General features: G+C 53.9%; 4 protein-coding genes and 1 pseudogene across 5 annotated transcripts, besides 1 other annotated feature; 3 read left to right on the top strand and 2 right to left on the bottom strand.

The window, feature by feature from the left end:
* Window positions 1–284: 284 nt before the first annotated feature.
* NCS54_00853100 (LisH domain-containing protein) lies at window positions 285–3,065 on the bottom strand (the record flags this gene model as incomplete). Its single annotated transcript, XM_053153916.1, has 5 exons — window positions 285–446; window positions 500–781; window positions 832–2,158; window positions 2,209–2,375; window positions 2,550–3,065. The coding sequence occupies 5 exons, from the start codon at window positions 3,063–3,065 to the stop codon at window positions 285–287; spliced, it is 2,454 nt and encodes an 817-aa protein (XP_053009891.1).
* Window positions 3,066–5,779: 2,714 nt separating this feature from the next.
* NCS54_00853200 (Trafficking protein particle complex subunit BET3) lies at window positions 5,780–6,526 on the bottom strand (the record flags this gene model as incomplete). The annotated part of the gene is made up of 4 exons (XM_053153917.1): window positions 5,780–6,091; window positions 6,142–6,364; window positions 6,421–6,429; window positions 6,492–6,526. 4 exons carry the CDS (start codon window positions 6,524–6,526, stop codon window positions 5,780–5,782), a joined length of 579 nt encoding a protein of 192 aa, XP_053009892.1.
* Window positions 6,527–6,968: 442 nt separating this feature from the next.
* NCS54_00853300 (Hypothetical protein) lies at window positions 6,969–8,186 on the top strand (the record flags this gene model as incomplete). The annotated part of the gene is made up of 4 exons (XM_053153918.1): window positions 6,969–7,100; window positions 7,153–7,279; window positions 7,327–8,082; window positions 8,137–8,186. 4 exons carry the CDS (start codon window positions 6,969–6,971, stop codon window positions 8,184–8,186), a joined length of 1,065 nt encoding a protein of 354 aa, XP_053009893.1.
* Window positions 8,187–10,057: 1,871 nt separating this feature from the next.
* On the top strand, window positions 10,058–11,493 carry NCS54_00853400 (annotated as a pseudogene). Its single transcript has 3 exons — window positions 10,058–10,841; window positions 10,903–11,210; window positions 11,269–11,493.
* Window positions 10,058–11,493: a sequence feature.
* A 2,511-nt stretch (window positions 11,494–14,004) lies between these two features.
* Window positions 14,005–14,830, top strand: NCS54_00853500 (Zinc knuckle domain containing protein; the record flags this gene model as incomplete). The annotated part of the gene is made up of 4 exons (XM_053153919.1): window positions 14,005–14,107; window positions 14,153–14,164; window positions 14,217–14,380; window positions 14,435–14,830. 4 exons carry the CDS (start codon window positions 14,005–14,007, stop codon window positions 14,828–14,830), a joined length of 675 nt encoding a protein of 224 aa, XP_053009894.1.
* Between the last annotated feature and the right edge of the window lie 2,755 nt (window positions 14,831–17,585).

Here is a 17,585-nt window from a genome sequence, read left to right on the forward strand (position 1 = left end):
GCTTGAGCAACGACTGACGGCAACAACACAACACCTCCGACACCACCACATACATCCATCCATCCACTACCACCGCAGCCAACGTAAACAACAGACAACAAAGCACAAAACAAAAACAAATAGAGGCTCTTTTCCCCTGAAGCCACCATGGAGGAGGGAAATCCTCCAAGACCTATCGCCGCATGACCATGATATAGTTTCCACATAAAACGCCGTGACGAATGATGCCTGATTAAGTGTGACCCAAGATGCGTAATGCCGACCCAACTCTTTCGCAAGTGCCATTAATCCGCTCCAATCTCGTTGTCCATTGAGAACGCCTCCGGGAAGGCAAAGGCCCCGTTGTCTCCGTCATTATCGTGGAGGAACGAGTCAAAGTCAAAGTCGTTGAGCACGTTACTGCCGTCAATAGGATTTGCCAGCTCCATACTAGGACCCATATCAAACTGCATCTAGAGTTAGCAATCTCGCCTAGTACTCTTCGCATAATTGCACATACCATGCCGCCAAAGGTGTTATCCATGGCCATGTTTTGGTTAGGGTCGTGGCCCTGGGGAGCCACTGGCGGAGCTGGAGGAGCACTGGTTGCAGCGGCGGGAGCAGCAGGGGCAGGTGCTGTGGTAGGCTGGTTGTTCTGTCCAGCCTGTCCGTTCTTGAGGTTGGCGTTGGCGTTGATGGGAGTTGCGGGAGTAGGCGTCTCTTGTTGGTCATTGTTGTCACCAGAGGGAGTAGCACCCGCGTTGTTGAGGTTGGGATTCGACTTCTTCTGAGCAGCAGTACGCTACAAGATTTGTCAGTATAAATGACAAGCATGTAATTAGAGTGAATTACCTTGTCCTTGGCCGCCTTGGATTCCTTCTTCTTGGGTGCTGCCTTGTTAGCCTGACTAGGGGTAGGCGGAGCAGCCGCTGGTTGTTGAGGCGAAGCAGTCGTCCGGTTGTTGGCGTTGTTCGCCGGTGGTGCCTGAGGAGGAGGCATTGATCGCTGTTGGGGCGTTCCTTGAATTTGAGGGCTGGCCTGTTGCATCTGCTGAGGCACCATCTGGCCATTGGGTCCCTGTTGCCATTGCTGACCTTGAGGTCCTTGTCCTGGCTGACCCTGCTGAGCCTGTTGTTGACGCGCCTGTGCCATCATCTGCGGCGTCATCTGTCCGTTGAAAGGCTGGCCAGGATGCGAGCTGGGAGGCCGCATGTTACCGTTCATAGGTGGTTGGCCAGCCATGTTGCTCTCCATTCCCTTAAAGAAGTGAGGTGGCATACCAGGTTCCACGTGGTTGTTCATAAAGTTCATCGCCGGGTTGGGAGAGCCGCGAGACTGGCCGCCCTCGGGGACAGGTGAAGGAATGCCAGAGTTGTTCATCTGGGGCGTGCCGCGCTTCATCTGCTCAGCAGGGTTGGGTGAGGCGCCGGCTCGCATGGCCTGAGGAGATGTGTCTGGGAATTGTCCGTTAGGTCCTGGAGGGCCACCTGGTTGGCCGGGGCCGCCTTCTCTGGGCATACCGTTGCCGATAGTATCCTGCTCCTGCCTAGCCATCATGAGTCGCTTCTTATTCTGCTGCTCAAGAAGCATCAACTGCATCTGATAGTCCTGGAGGGCATGGTTACTGCCCCCGGCAGTCTGAGGACCGTTAGGTCCCGGCCGCATGCCACCTGGGCCACCCATCTCACCCGGGTTGTAGAATGCGTTGAGAGCAGTTCCATCGGGGCCCTGAGCCATCATCGGCGATCCCTGTCCTTGAGGGGCATTGGGCATCTTGTTGCCCCCCATCTGGGTTCCGTGATGCTGCTGGAGGTTCTGAGAGTAGGTGGCGATCGATTTTTGCTGGGCGGCGGGAGGGGCGTTGACAAATGTCTGCAGCTGTTGCGGGTGTAGCGTGTTGGGGTTGATGCCATTGGCGGTAAGCATCTGCTGAGCGGCGGCGACGTTAGGACCGCCGGGCATCTGCTGTCCAGGCATGCCCTGACCAGGACGACCATTAGGCATCATGGCGCCGGGCTGGTTAGGGTTGAAAGGGCCACCTTCGAGACGTTGTCTCTTAGACGGCGACGGAGCGTTCTCCCCAGAAGCCGGAGAGGAGGGTCTGTCTCGGCCGTCCATGCCGGAAGGGTCTCGTTGCATCTGGTTCTGCTTGGCCTGCTGGACCATCTGCATCTGAGGGCTGAGTGAAACAGTCAGCTTAGTTCTCGCTACACTGACAGAAATGCTTACTTGTTGGCGTTAGCCATGGCGGTGCGGACAAGAGGCTGCTTCATGTTCATGGCAGCCATGTTGCCATTCTGCATGTTTCGCATCATTTGGTATTGTTGTTGGGCCATGTCTGGTCGCATCTGGCGCAGAAGTTCCTGCTGATGATTCTGCTTTAGCCGGGACTGTTGCTACATTGCCACCGAGGGTCAGCATTGGCCACCAGCGAAAGTGGTTACCAAATGTTAGGGGGACACGAGCAGCCAGCGCGGTCGACTCAATTCTCGATAGGAGGTAAGACAACCAACGATGACATGCTCGGTATGGCAGCAACTGACGGAGACAACTCAAGAAAATAAGCATACCTGGGTGTGCGCAACATATTGGTTAATAGTGTTGTTGTTGCTCTTGGCGCGCTGCGCGTAGTATATGTCCCAAAAGACAGAGAACCACTCGTAGAGGAAGGAGGTGTCGGAGGCGGGCATGGGCAGCTTCGGCGGAGGCAGATCGTCGGGGAGCTTGGCATCGATGTCGTCCTTGGAGTCGGTGTCCATGGGGTCGTCGCCGACGCCGTTGATGAGATTGCCGTTCTCGTCGCGACGGCGGTTCGCGCCGTCCTTGAGCACGTTGACCTGCTGGTCGCTCGACAGAAGCGAACGGGCACAGTCGAACATGCCCATGCGGATAAAGTACTCGTAGATGTATGTGTTGAGAATGCTGCGCTGGTTATCGTTTGCTTGTTGCTGGCGAGACGCGGCGGCGGCGGCAGCGGCAGCAGCAGCCTGGGGGTTCATGGCACCGTTGTTCATCATGGGCATGGGGGCACCGCCAACAGGGCCGCCCATGGGGTTCATGTTGGCCATATTGACGTTTGGATTCATGGCCGTGGCGGGTTAGGAGACGACAGGAGAAGAAGCAGTGAGAGGCCTAAAGGCTCTGCTGCGGCGGCGACGATGGCGGCAGCAGCAGACGGGGGCTCGTGTAGCCACGGGGACGTGCCACCAGGCGGAGCGGCGCTGGGCAGCCTCCCGACGTGGACGTGACGGGGAGCGATCCCACGAGGCGCGGAGGAGTCCCAAGCTGAGGACCCGTGGACGCGGTCCAAGATGTGAGGCGCGCGGTCGGGCGGGGGGCGAGGGTCGCGAGGATCGCGAGACTGGGAGATGAGAGGCGAGTGGCAGGAAGCGGGAATTGGGAGGATCGTGTCTCGTGTCGGCAATCGGCGATGATGAACGGCGAGCTGAGAGAAGATATGAAAAAGAGCGAAGCCGCAACGGCGATGCGATGGTCGACCGAGAGTCGATGTCGCGGTGATGAGTTGGGGGGGAGTATGAGAATGAGTAGGTATGGTGTCGGGTGGTGGTGTAGGTTGGATTTGGCGGAGTGTCGAGGTAACTGGGAGTGGAAAGTGGGCGCCGGGCTTGTCCCTTGCCTGAGGTGATGGCCTGCCTCAGTTGCTCAGTGCAGCACAGCGCTGGGTTCTGCCAGAAAAAAAGAACGTGACTGGGGTCGGGCGATTGCCAGGGGTGGGAGGGTACTTGTGGTCCGGCGGGAGACGCACGCAAATTGCAGGTACTTCTGGTTCCGTAGCGCAACTCGGAGAAGCCAGCGGAACCGCCCCCAAGGTCGGACAGGTACCTCGCTACCGTATGTAAGGTACCTGAGCGCGAAGGTACCGTACCGGCACTGACTGGAGCAAACGGAGAGGCTCAAACGCTGCCGACGGGCACTGAGTGGAGGGCGGCTGAACGAGACGAGAGACCCAGTCAAAGCCGTCCTAGTTTGTCTCGTCTGGTCTGTCTGGTCTGCCTGGTTTGTCTGATCTGTCTGATCTGAGGCCGAGGGGAACTTGGTGAGGTTCGCGCTCGCAGATAAGTCGCAAAAGCCGAGGCGGCACTAAGCCGAGCAAAGTGAGGTGATGGAGGAGGAAGAAAGAGAGTAATCAACGGGAGAGGGTGTGAGAGGGAGCAAGACACTTGTGGGCGAAAAAACGTGGTCGCTGGTTGGGGCGGTGGGAGGACGAGAAACTTTTTTGCTCGCTGTTCCCTTCCATTCCCTCCCTATTTTGGCTTCCCAATTGGATAATTCTCGTCGTCGTCCTGTCTACGGCATCTCTTGAACGACTTTTTGCATTTTAATTGTTAGCTTGACCCGGAACGGTGGTGATGCGTCTCGTTCCATTAAACGGCTAGACGCAAGCAATTTACAAGTACACAAATACTTGCGCCAAAAAGGCAAAAGGCGAAATGACAAGGCTGGACTTCCACTTGGCTGGGCCTGAAGCCTTGGGCCGGCCTGGGGCAGATCCACAAGCCTCTGAGTCCTTGCGGCTAAGGGGTCGGATCGATCATGAGTTTAAGGGAGAAGATGCAGTTAAAGGGATGGTACATCGGGATGGTTCCCGATAGATCTCTGGGCGAATTGAAGACAAAAAAAGCATTTTCTGAAGCCATTGATGCGTATCTTTCAGTCGATCTCTTTTCTTTTATTCCCTTCTTTCAGTATTGTTTTGCGGATTGACAATCGCTTAGACCCCAAGGCTGAAGCTGATACACGCCCATGCAGAAAAGAGGCTGGCATCCGACAACCGGGGGAGGCTGGATCAGCCCCAGGACTCTCCAGACCCGCGTTCGGCCGGCATGGAAGGAGCTTTAGACGCCGACCCGACCGTGACTGCCCTGTGAGGCTCATCGAGTCCAGTGAGCTTCAGTGGGAGATGCACGGGATTCAGCGCGCTTGGCCCTGGGAGCTTGGTACGGGTAGAGGCCCGCTCTTCAGGGGCTTGACGCTCCAGCAATCGCGTCACCCCACAGGACCCTGATCTCCCATGCGGCTGGGACGCCATGCCTGAGTGTGTAGGTACGTAAATTTCAAACCGGAGTGCGTATTCTTGAGACTGCAGGTGAAAAGGGAGTTGAAAAGTAGCCCCAGTTGCCTGAGGCAGGCACATTGAGTGGCCATCATTCTGGCCTGAGTTTCCACTGGGTCCGTTTTCTGAGATGTACCTCCACTATCAAATCTTGTCTCACTGACAATCCATCCCGTCGGCTGGGCTGGGCTGCTCTAACCCACTTGTGTTGTATCGTGGTCCCTTTCGCGGGGGTTCTTATCAATCTATCCGTGTAATCCGAAGCAACCTGACATCAACTATTTATCCGGCGGGGTTGAGGTTGCTGGCACCAGGCTGAATTGTGTACTTGAGTTGGCATTGCTCTTCCTGTTCCGGCATTGTAATGAATTCCATCAAGTTGTTCTATGACTTCAAATAACTTGATCTTGATGTGCGCCAGCGTGAAGCGCTCGAGGGTGAGGTATGCGCCTGTCCTTAGCCTCGCACGTGGCTGACAGCCGGCCTCTTCTATGGGTATCTACACGTGCCATGATCCCTAGCTCTACACTCAAAAATCGCATCTTGCCCATCCATCTCGGGTTGTTTAGAATATTGCCCTGATCGGCACTAGATCGTCATAGATGCTGTGTAGCGGCTTGTCGTAGATGACCTCCATAGCTCCCACATATGAATAAAGAGCTTGACCTGCCGATCGTCTTCTGCGCGGTTTCCGTCCAATCATTGTCTTGGCTGTCCTTGACAGGCTCAGTCATCCTCAGGCGGCAGCTCGTCGTCGATGTATCGAATCAGCGAAACCCTCATCTCGGTGCTGTCGTTGCCCCTGAGAATATCACTGATAAAGTGAGCCTCCACTTGCATCTGCACCATCTCTAGAGCCCCACGTAGTACGCCGCACAGAATATTGGAGTACCAGAGTTGATCTTGAGCTCGTCCGTCGTCGGGAAGCTCGACAAAGTCGGCCAATGGGTTCTCTTCAAACACAAGCGAGAACTGGTCGTTGTCGCTCGTCCAATTTGTAACTTGGGGGGTAATGTTGAGGAAGATCTTGAATCCGACCTGAGGTCCTGTTAGTTATCTTATTGTCCATGTCTATGATGCGCACATACACGAGCAATCATCTCGGCCGTCTCGCGGAAGTTGGCGCATCGCTTCATGGTATTGGACTTGGCAAGGTAGTCCTCAATGAGCCGCAGCCCAATATTGTAGCCCATCTTGTCGAGCTGCTTGTTGACCTCGACATAGTCGCTCTCGTAGTCTTTGCAGAGTTGTGCGACGATGGTTCCGTATGTTAATGTGACCAGCTCAGCATTGACCTTGTCGATTCGGGTTCTGTGATTCCAAGTCAGACAAACATTTGCGCCAAGGATCGGTCGGGTTTCGCGTACTTCCAGATTCTACCACAATGTTAGTATACATGTCGTTATTGCGATAAAGCTGGCGCTGAGGGTTGGCATACTCCTCGCCTACGCGGGACGCTTTGCTGGCCGACATGTCTGTGGATGGGGATGGAATCTGGCGGGGCGCACTGGGTGTAGGACGTGCGACGAGCTCGGTAGTTGGGCGGAGGAGATATGGGCAATGTGAAAGTAAGAGAAGCCAGCCAGGAGAATGCCGGATTCGAAGCCGTTAGGAATACCGTGAATCGTTAATCTTGGACCACCAGTACAGGAGTGAAGGCCAGTTCCCAACGTCACCCTGGAAGTCGGTGGACGGAGTGTTGAAGCGCCGATGTCAGGAACAACTCTCGGCCCGGCCACCAATCAACCGTTGCTACTCGATTTGCTTTCCATGCCCACCACCATCGTCGTGCTGCATGCAAGAGGCAGCTCCAAGCTCACTTTACAGCTCTAAAAGTTTGCCAGCGTCGAGCGCATTTGGATAATCAGCGTCGCATTGCATCACAGTTGACCCTCGAAACCCCACCGAGCCCAACATGTCTGCAGAGAAGCGTCCCGCCGACGACGATCCTGGTTCGTCTCAGTCGCTCGTGAAGCGGCAAAATGTTAGCTCTTCGACTGGCGCTCTCGCGCGTCTTAACGCGTCTGGCAATGCCCTCGTTCAGAGCGTGAGTTGATAAATCCCGAAACCGTGGAGATGTGAAAGACTAACTTGAACAGGCCCCAAGAACCAGTGCCCTTCAAGCTCCTGTTATGGAGCTGTCAGGACATTCGGGCGAGATCTTTACAGCCAAGTTTGATCCTACTGGAAACTTGATTGCGTCTGGATCAATGGACAGATCTCTGAGTAAGAGCACAACGACGTGACGCGTGCAACATGGGCTGACTCTTTAGTGCTCTGGCGAACATATGGCGATTGCGAGAACTACGGAATACTGAACGGGCACCGCGGTGCGATTTTGGATCTACAATGGTCGCGCGACTCGGAAATCCTGTATAGCGCATCTGCCGACATGCACCTTGCGAGTTGGGATCTGACATCTGGAACGCGAATTCGTCGATACGTCGGACACGAGGAAATCATCAACACGGTGGGCATCAGCAGGCGAGGAGAGGAGCTACTGGTCAGTGGCAGTGATGATTCGACCATTGGAATCTGGGATCCTCGATCGAAGAATGCTGTCGACTACATCCAGACCGAATTCCCAATCACTGCCGTGGCTGTTTCGGAAGCTGGCAACGAAATATATGCAGGCGGTATTGATAACGACATTCGTGTGTGGGATTTGAGGAAGAAGGCGGTGGTCTACTCGATGCTGGGACACTCGGATACCATCATGTCACTGAGAGTTTCACCCGACTCCCAGTCGCTTGTGTCTTATGCCATGGACTCGACTGTACGGACATGGGATATTCGGCCGTTCGCTCCCACGGAGAGACACATTCGGACTTTTGATGGTGCGACAATGGGTCTGGAGAAGAACCTGATGGGTGCTAGCTGGGACTCTGAGGGCAAGAGAATCGCAGCAGCATCAGGTGACGGCACAGTCATGGTTTGGTCCAGCGAGACTGGCAAGCTCGCTTACAAGCTTCCCGGTCACAAGGGTACTGTAAACTGCGCCGAATTCTCGCCAGGAAAGGAACCCATCTGTAAGTCTCTTGCGCCGGCAGAATCTGCGAGTTGTGAGCTAACGGAGAATCCAGTGCTTTCCGCATCATCGGACCGCAAGATGCTTCTTGGCGAGCTGAAATGAGCCAGCAACACGTGCTGGGCGATATCCTAATTCTGCCACTGTCCGTGTCTGAACTATTTCGAGATAATGGCGTGTCAACAACACGAAGGTTCGCCAACGATGGTCTGCCCTTGATACAACTCCTTGTCGAGGGGCAATAAGCCAACTGAAGAAGGGCAATCGTTTTTGGCAACATCTCCAGCAAACTCGATCGCGAAGCAAGTTGACGTGGCTTAACCTGTCAACTATTGTCAGGGAGTGGCAACACTTGTCGTCTTGGCGGACAGGACAGAGGTGTTTCGTGAGGGCTAGAAAAGCGCAACTTATTGGAGCCTGCATGTATAATTTGTTTGTTTTTCTTTCTGAAAGCATCGGGAAGGGCTTGAGGCGTTCAGGTGGATGTATCAAGTATGAGACATGTAAGACTTTGTAATTACATGAGGAGCTTGAGCTGGGGGGCACGGTGTCGCAATCATGATGTCTGTCCATCGTCGTCGAGGCAATCTCACTATCTGCAAATAGTCGATGGATAGTAGGTCCCTGCGTCTCCTTTGGAAACAGCCACGGCAAAACACGAGGGAAATACAAGATTCAAAGGGAACAGAGGTCTTCCAATAGTCTTTTGTATCCTCGACAGGCTGTGACGCCCCTCGGACAACCCAGGCCTTCATCACCATCCAATCGTGCTCCTCATGTGGCTTGCTTTTGTCCAGCTGGAGCAGAGAGCCAAAAAGTGAGAGCTCAGGTTTCAGGTGTTCCCTCTGCAGGTCGTGGTTGGCCAATTGCCGCAGCAAGAAAATGAGGGCGTGCCTTTACCCGAGACGGACAAACAGAGACACGGACGCCGGATCTAGACTAGCTTTTAAGTGTGCCTGGGGGTAGCAAAAAACGCGAGACTAACGCTACCATATCATAACGAGAGTGTTGACTTTGATCGCCGGTTTGATGACCTCTATGAAAGAGATATCACTTAGAAAGAACATCAAAATGATGTACAAGTCTTGGAGTACTATGTTGCATATCTTTGAGTATATCAAGACAGTATTGAGCGTGCCATGGCAATCCCGACGCTACTGAGTTAGTCTGGTGTTTTTTGTCACCCCTACTCCGGAGACCTGCCCCTGGATGTGTTGAAGCTTCGACTATTGTTCTCCACATCCCACGTTTTCTTGCTACGGTGCGCGCCGTTCGTTGGTGTTAGGCCGGTTGCAGGCATGGCGTGTTTATCTCTTAAGAAAACCAGGGGGGACTGACAAGGGAGGAGGAAAAGAGAGAGTCATGTCGTTCCCGCAACCAGTCGACAGAGTAGCAAACGCCAGAGTAAAGTCTCTGCAATCAATCACAAATCACACAACGGGGACGTTCCTTGTCCAGCCGTCATGGCCCTTGCCTCTGTCACTCCGTCTTCAGGCCTTCTGAGCCTCTAAAACAGGGCCCCATGTCGCAGAATCGCGACATCGATCCCTGGGTTCGCCCTGGCACGTCCCTGATCCTCTCGTCGGGGGACCCGTTATCATGGGTCGTTTAGGCTTGGCTTGGCTAAGGGGGGGTCCGTGGTCTCGTACGAACACATGAACCTCCTTCGACGGGGCGTTCGAGAGCCCACTAGGTAATTAGATCATATTGACCCGGCGCTGGTCGTCAACCTTGTCCCCTCTTTTTTATTGATTTCTTGTCTCTCTTCTTGTTATCATCGCCGTCTTCGTTCACACACTCTTGTGCGTTGCGGTCCCAGGTTCGAGACGGGCTCTTGAACCCGTCTTTATCTTGTTCCCCTGCCCTCCCAAACCATGACCGAGATGCTTCCCCTGATGCTACGACAACATCTTTTGCGTTGAGAGTGCTACCTCTTTGTCTGCTATCGAATTAATCTCACGACATTGTTCACGTAGTCGTTTGTCCGAGACGTAGCGGCCTACGCCCTGTCGCATTTACAAGACACGATGAACTTGAATAGCCCTGCCATGGAGCGACTGCGCTCCAATCTCATTCGACAGGCTCACATGGAGCGCCAGGGAGAATCTAACGGGAGCAATGTCGACATCGAAGGCCAGCCCGATATGCAAGAGTCACGTACGAATAACCCCTTCTCTCGACTGTTCCGTCGAGGTCAACCTCAATCAACGAATGCGCAACCTCAGCTGGCGGAAATCGAGAGCATCAAATCCCAAGACTCAAACCCCAATCAGACGAATCGACATTCTCGGGTGTTTGGTGTACCAAACTTCCTCCGGACATGGGGAAACAACAATTCGTCACTAACAAATGAGACTCGCAACACGACTGCTTCTCCCGCGCCGCTGCTCCCACTTACCCAGCCGTCAGAGCTATCTTCGCCTGCGAGACCGGACCCCGTGGCTACGCCTTCAGCAGAATCGAGACAGGCTCGTCGCGAACGTCGAGAACGCCGTGAGCGCAGGGAGCGTCGTGAACATATGGACCCAATTGAGGCGCAACTTGCTGAGATTCTTGGAGGATCTGTGGTTGACCGACGACGAAGGCGACGACATCACCATGATCGATCTCGATCTCGACATCGATCTCGTAGGAACAATGCGAGACGGCATCCGAAGCATTTCATGTTTTGTCTGCCATGGATCCGGTCAAGGCGTATGCGAGCACAGATTATTCGATGCTTTGCGTCTGGTCTGTTTCTCATTATTCTCGTCACTGTTTGTAAGTCACCATATACACCGTACTTCAATGACTTGGGAAAGGGTATTAATCAATTGTTCAGATCTCACCCTCTCGATGACCCACAAGGTCAACACTCGCGAGATGACCATCATGCTCATCATGGTCATCCTCTTTGCCACCATCTTCTTCTTCCATGGCCTTGTTCGACTTTGCATCCTCGTTATAAAGAGTAACCGCGAAGCAGCCATGCGCGCAAACCGACCCCCACGCTACCGTGGACCTCCACGATACGCCGTGCCTCCTGTGCCCATCCCGGTTGTCCTTGCTCGAGACGAAGAAGCGGTCGGCATAGAAAGTGAAGTGACAAAGTGTCAGCCGCCAGCTTATGGTCGTTGGCGAGAGACAGTGGTACGTTGTGTTTTGATCCTGCAGTTGCGGTGAATTTGTTGAGGCTGACCATGCGTAGCGAGTCGACCCCGACCGTTTATTCTGGCAACGTAATGAGGATGTTGATCTTTCTCAGCTGCGACCTGGAGCTCAGTCTGGACCCCGGCCGCCTTCTTACGTGTCCGAGGACGGCATTTCTTACGTGGTCGAGGCGGCTCCTCGATCAACTGCCCCTATGGCTGACGTGCCGCTCCCACCGCATCCTTCGGAAGTGGGACGAGTAGCTCGAATGCCAACTGCATAAGGGAACCGATGAGCCGGTAATCCTAGTCTTTGATGTTGACCCGGGGGTCTGCTATTTGCGCAAGTACAATGGAAGGGAGTCTGGTTGAAGGAAGCGTCATGCTGGGCAATGGAGGACATGCGAGGGATTGGATTTTAGAAGCCCTAGCGAGGGTGCTCTTGATTGAGCGTACATGATTTTACACGCATATATGACAGCTTGTTAGCGAGTTTAAACAGCATCACAACGTTAGAGACCAGAACAATACGTAGATAGAGAGGAGTCTTGCGAGCCAAACTTGGCGAATAGATACCACATGATTTAACAGAAAAAAAAGCAATTATAAACAAGGGCGTTTCTGTAAAGGATACTACTCGTATCAGTGTCATGTAAGCGTCTGGTCACCCAGGCTGAGCCGAGGACTGGGGTTGAGCTGAGAGGATCCAGCGACGATGGAACCCGATCGGTGAGCGCCCGGAAATCAGCCTATCTTTTTTGACCGGGCCGGGTAGGGGATATTAACATCCATCGAGGTTCGGGGGACTGGATCCAGCGTGACGGAAATGGCCCGGGCTGCGGCTGTTGTTATCCTGAAGACATCACGCGGTTTGCCCCTGCGACCGGATGTGAGTCTTGGTATATCCTTGAGTGATTGATGGGGAGAAGGAATTATTTTCGAGTCGTTGGGCATGAGAATGACGGAGCTAGAAGTAAGCTGTCTCTGATATTGAAGGTACCAACGATAGAGGTTGGATCAAGTTCAAGATTCATCACGTGAATACCCCGAGTCAAACATCACCCACCCATGTCAGGAACACGGCCAGAAGGCAAGACACTGTTCCTGCTTCCTTCCTCCCTAGCGGCAAAACAACCCTCACAACCCTCTCTCTCCCCTCGGACCACTCAACTCACCCTTTCCCTAAACAAGACAGCCACGACTCACGAGATGCCCAACCCCAAGAAGGGAAGGGAAGGTTTGAGGCCAAGGGCGCCTTTAGGCAATTAGTGATTGGACGGTTTTGCCTTGACTCGGGACGGGACTCCAGACCCCGGCTTGACTCGATGAATCGCCTTCCCCTTTCGCCCTCTGCTTCCGTGATTCCGTCCCAAGAGGATGTTTGGATGTCCCCCCCAAATCCAAGCCAGTGCTTCCTTTCAGCGCGTGATTCTGAGCGAGCAAATCCACTGGATGAGTGGGAAAAGAACCAACCCGCGCCGGTTGCTTCCCCTCCTCCCACGCGCTTGCGCCTGCTGCCCGAGTCGCCCCCTCCCCACAATCTACCCACAATGGAATCCGTTGGTCGTAGGTAGTAGGTTTCCAGTCGAGTCGTAGTCATTCGCGGGCTCCAGCTCCGTCCGTCCACTGGCTCTGGCTGATTTGTGTGTGTGTGTGGTCGGGTGTCTGTCTCCCCTCATTTCCTTCGTGCGAAAATTTTTTAATCAAAAAATAAATTTCCATTTGGGAACAAAGAACGAAAAAACAACTCTCGAGGGAAATCAATCTCTTGGTTATCATTATCATCAATCATCTTTGGATAAGCCTCAACCATCCATAATCCACCGTTTGGATATATTCTTATTAAAGCTTTCTTTTCTTTTACCCATCAACCTGCTTTCCAGGCCAAAAAGGTATGTGACAACCGGTAAAAGCGTGGTTTTGCTGCTGCATTGCGTTTTTTGTGTTGCCGTGTGTTGCTGCCCCTCCTTCGCTTCGTCCCCCTCTGGTTGCGCGACAAGCCTCTGGATGACGACCTCCTCCTGTCGCAACGTTGGCTTTCGAACCCTCATCGTCCGAAAACGACCGACTCGATTTGGCTATTTGTCGCATTCCGGATCTGTTCGTCTGTACTCGAATTTCCCCTCCGACCGGCAAGAAATCACGCGTTTTCGAAAGCTTCAAGCATCGGTCCACCTACAAACGACTCCCGCTCTTGGCCGTCGCTGTGTGCGACTCGACATCTTCATGATATCGTCCGTCGCGTCGGCGCTTGATCATGTCGCGTCGCATGTCGACGTCGCGCTTTCACGGCGAAACCTGATGCTCAGATTGCCCCTCCGAGCGAGATGAGGTGCGGGGTTTCGACCTCAGCACCAAGGTCAATCATCAACGAGGGCCGATAACACCAACGTCCAAGTATCGCGCCGCCATCGTCATCAACTCTCGTCCCGATGCTACGAATGCGATGCGATCATATTCTACCTAATCGTCGTTGCCGCACTGAATAACATGGCCTGACACTTCGCCGCTCGCTTCCTCATACTGCGCTTGCGATTGTCGCCTGGGCTTACCACCAACGATCGCATTTGTGGTTGATCGACAATATGAGCTTGGCTTCACGTCAGCACCATGGACTGTCTTCTAGGATCCGATACGGAGGTTCCTAATAATCGCGCATCGAGATCTGGAATCAACTTGATACGAACGACCATGGGACGAACCGGAGGGGGGCTGGTTTCCGCGCCGCAACCACGCATTGCAACACGCTCGATGAGCCCTTTTACTAACCGAGCTACCAGACACATACCCTCAAAATGTCTTCTCTTTCTCGACGTGCTTGCTACAAGTGTGGCAATGTTGGCCACTATGCTGAGGTCTGCTCCTCTGCTGAGCGACTTTGCTACAACTGTAGGATTTGTCCCCCCTCTTGAACGATTATTGGCGCTAACTTACATGTCATAGGCAAGCAGCCTGGTATGCATCTTAATCTCGACAACTACCATCGTTGATATCTAATACTCTCTAGGCCACGAGTCCAACGGCTGCCCTCTTCCCCGTACCACCGAGGCTAAGCAGTGCTACCACTGCCAGGGTCTGGGCCACGTCCAGGCTGACTGCCCTACTCTCCGCCTGAGCGGTACTGGCACCAGCGGCCGCTGCTACAACTGCGGCCAGCCTGGTCACCTTGCTGTATGCTCTTGTCGCCATCTCTCGATGCTCCAGAGACTAACAACGGATTAATAGCGCGCCTGCCCTAACCCTGTTGGCCCTGCTCTTGGCCGTGGCGCCCCCATGGGCCGCGGCGGCTTCGCCGGTGGCTACGGCCGTGGTGGTTTCGCTGGCGGCCCCCGTCCCGCTACTTGCTACAAGTGCGGTGGCCCCAACCACTTTGCCCGTGACTGCCAGGCTCAGGCCATGAAGTGCTACGCCTGCGGCAAGCTCGGCCACATCTCCCGGGACTGCACTGCTCCCAACGGTGGCCCTCTTAACACTGCTGGCAAGACCTGCTACCAGTGCGGCGAGGCCGGTCACATCTCTCGGGACTGCCCTCAGAAGAATGCCCCCGGCGAGATCCCTCCCGAGGTTGATCTGAGCAACGTCCCTGCTCCCCCTGTTGCTCCTATTGCCCCCGTGGCTTAAGTGCATACGGAGTCGTTTTGGGCCATGTCTGAAAAGGCCACTGGCCCAACGGCGGCCCCTCGGGCATGATGCCTCTTGTTGAGGTGTCAAACCGAGGATGCCGCCAGATGTGTTTCTTGCCTATTTATTCTTTTTGATGCCGACACGTGAACATATTATCCCTTTATCTCTTACCCTCGTCTTATTTCTTTGTTCCGGTTCTTGTTTATTTTGATCCGAAGCATGCGAGCCGGCACCATTTGGCTGGTCTGGTTTTCGGCATCTTCGATCCGTCTAAATTCATCTTTGAACCTCGTTCTTTGTTTGACCTGGATATCTCACGGATTCCTCGTCCAAGCTATCTGGGCGGCATCTACGTGGCTGCTACCCCGTATAGTCCAGAACGAGGAAAGGCCTTGGGTGACAGGAAAAGACATCTACCAACGATATTTCCTTTTTCCATCTTTCACCTAGACTTGTTTGCATGGATCCTTGGTTACTAGGGGGTCTCTGGGCGGTTCTCCGTATCTGGCACCTTTCCTCGGACGGAACTTTGGATCATTCACCCAAGGACTACTACTACGATTTGAACGACAGACGCTGTCACGTGGCTCTTAACGACTTTCAAAAATTCTACGGCACCCTGCGAAGGATATACCCCGCGAGGCGATGTGTTGGTTGTTGAGCTTGGAAAAGAAAAAGCGCAGAGACTCAGGCTTGACGAGAGAAAGTAGCCCCCAGAGCGGGTAGGTCAAGCCTCGGGAGAGCTTGTGTTGCCGCCTGGCGGCAAAAAGATCAGTGGACGCGTGCGTGAGAAGTGGAGTGGTGGGCTGAAGGCCAGATTGATCGACGACAATTAGGGGATAGGATGTTGTTTGTGTTGTGGACGACAGGTGTCTTGCCCAAGACCCTGTTCGATGCGGAAGAAAACGTCCCACAGAGCAGCAGACAGACAGACAGACAACAGAGAGTTTTATGAGTGGGAGAGAAGAAGTCATGGTGGGGAGCCTTGGGAGCGTGAAGGTGTCCCCAGACCCCTCGTCTTTGAACGACTGTCTAGATGTGGTGGTTGTGGCTGTGGTTGCGGTTGAGGTTGAGCGTGGGTCTGATGGTTGGGGGTGAAGTTGTGGTTGCGGCAAAGTTGTAAACGAACGATTTGATACACAAGCATTACCCAAAATGAAGCGAAGTGGCATCAGCAAGCAAAGAAGACATGAGGTGAGATGAGATGAGATGAGGTGTTACGATGTTGGTATTGTACAACGGAACGGCGTTGGGATGGCAAACTGTTTTTGTTTCTTTCTGGAGTAAGGACTGGACAGGACAGGCTAACAGTACTGTATGCTAATGCATGAATGGAAACGAGCTCGGGCTCAGGTCAGGTTTTCTCAAAAGGGCTGCGATCGGCGGGGTTATGAGGTTAGTACAGATTGTGTGTTGGTGTTAAATGTGTGTTGCCGGTAATCAAGAGGACTGTCCCTGGAGAATATCTAAGGGGTGCCATGTGATGAGGTATCACAGTGAACAAACAGGTGTCTGTTGGGTGCTGCCTCCTGCATGAGCTGAACGTCTTGGCAATAACTTTGCAGCGGACGGCACGATGGACCCCAAGGCTCATCAAACAGCTCCATTTGCTCAGAGCAGTCGGCTGTTGAAACACTTCCACTGTGTCGCAAGGGTGATGGCGGCCCGGGCCGCATGAACCATGACTATCCGGGTTGTGTAACCGGCTTCGGAGTTGAATCCGGAGACGGCCATGGATAGTTGAAAAGGGATAGATTGTACTCTAGCCTCAGAAAGGCGGACAGAGCATGTGGCTGAAGTAGTTGTATGGATGACTGCAGCCTATCAAGCGTCTGAAGGGCAGAGGTGACTATGTGCAGCCGTGTTACACATTATGAATGCAGTCATGTTTGAAAATACGACGAGAGACGGCATCTGCTCGCCCCAGTCAGAATACGGCGTGGCTCTCAATATGCAGATAGAATGCTACCCGTCAGCATGAGCGCGAAATGGAGCTCAAACAGGACGAACATCAACCCCACAGTAAATGTTTGCATCCTTGGGGCCAAGACAAAAGACTGCCGTGAATAGTCGCCATGGCCGACCTTGCATGGTGCCATGTCACAAAAGTCGTCAGCCGCAACGGGCTCAAACATGATCACCAACCACTTCATCTCCACCAAAGTTCCCCCCTCCAACTCCAGCCCTACGAGGTTTCGGGAGGAGGAGGGGGTCAGAGCTGCAAACTAACCCGGGGTGGGCTGACGGGTGGCAGGGGGGGATCTGGACCAAACGTCAAGAAGTTGGGGGCCGGGCGCTGCCGCTGGCTGATGTGAAGAGGTTGGGAAGAGGGAAGGACTCTTGCTTCAGGTCTCGTGCATTGCAGTTGCAGCACCGGAGGAGACGGCCTATTCTGGTTACGAGATGCATCTTGAGGATGGGGAACCGGTGTGGCTGTACGACCTTGTGAGTCCCAGATGTAGGGGACAACCACAAACCATAGACCCGAGACGCGCATGGGGTCCTTGCACTTTTGTGAGGGAGGAGGCAATGTATCAAAATGGAGACCGGGGGATGATGAGTTGGCGGCTGATGGAATTGCTGACGGGCTGACGAGCTGAAGCGGCGCTTAAACGCAAGCTTGCTCGGCGTGCATTTCGGGGGATGTGATAGAGGGGGAGAGGGGACACGAGAGGGATAAAAGGCGGGCGTCTTCCTTTTGCATTTGATCGTTTCTTGTGTTTTTCAGACTCTTGAGAGCTCACTATTGAAC

This window comes from Fusarium falciforme, chromosome 6 (assembly GCF_026873545.1).
Source record: "Fusarium falciforme chromosome 6, complete sequence".
NCBI classification, from domain to species: domain Eukaryota; kingdom Fungi; phylum Ascomycota; class Sordariomycetes; order Hypocreales; family Nectriaceae; genus Fusarium; species Fusarium falciforme.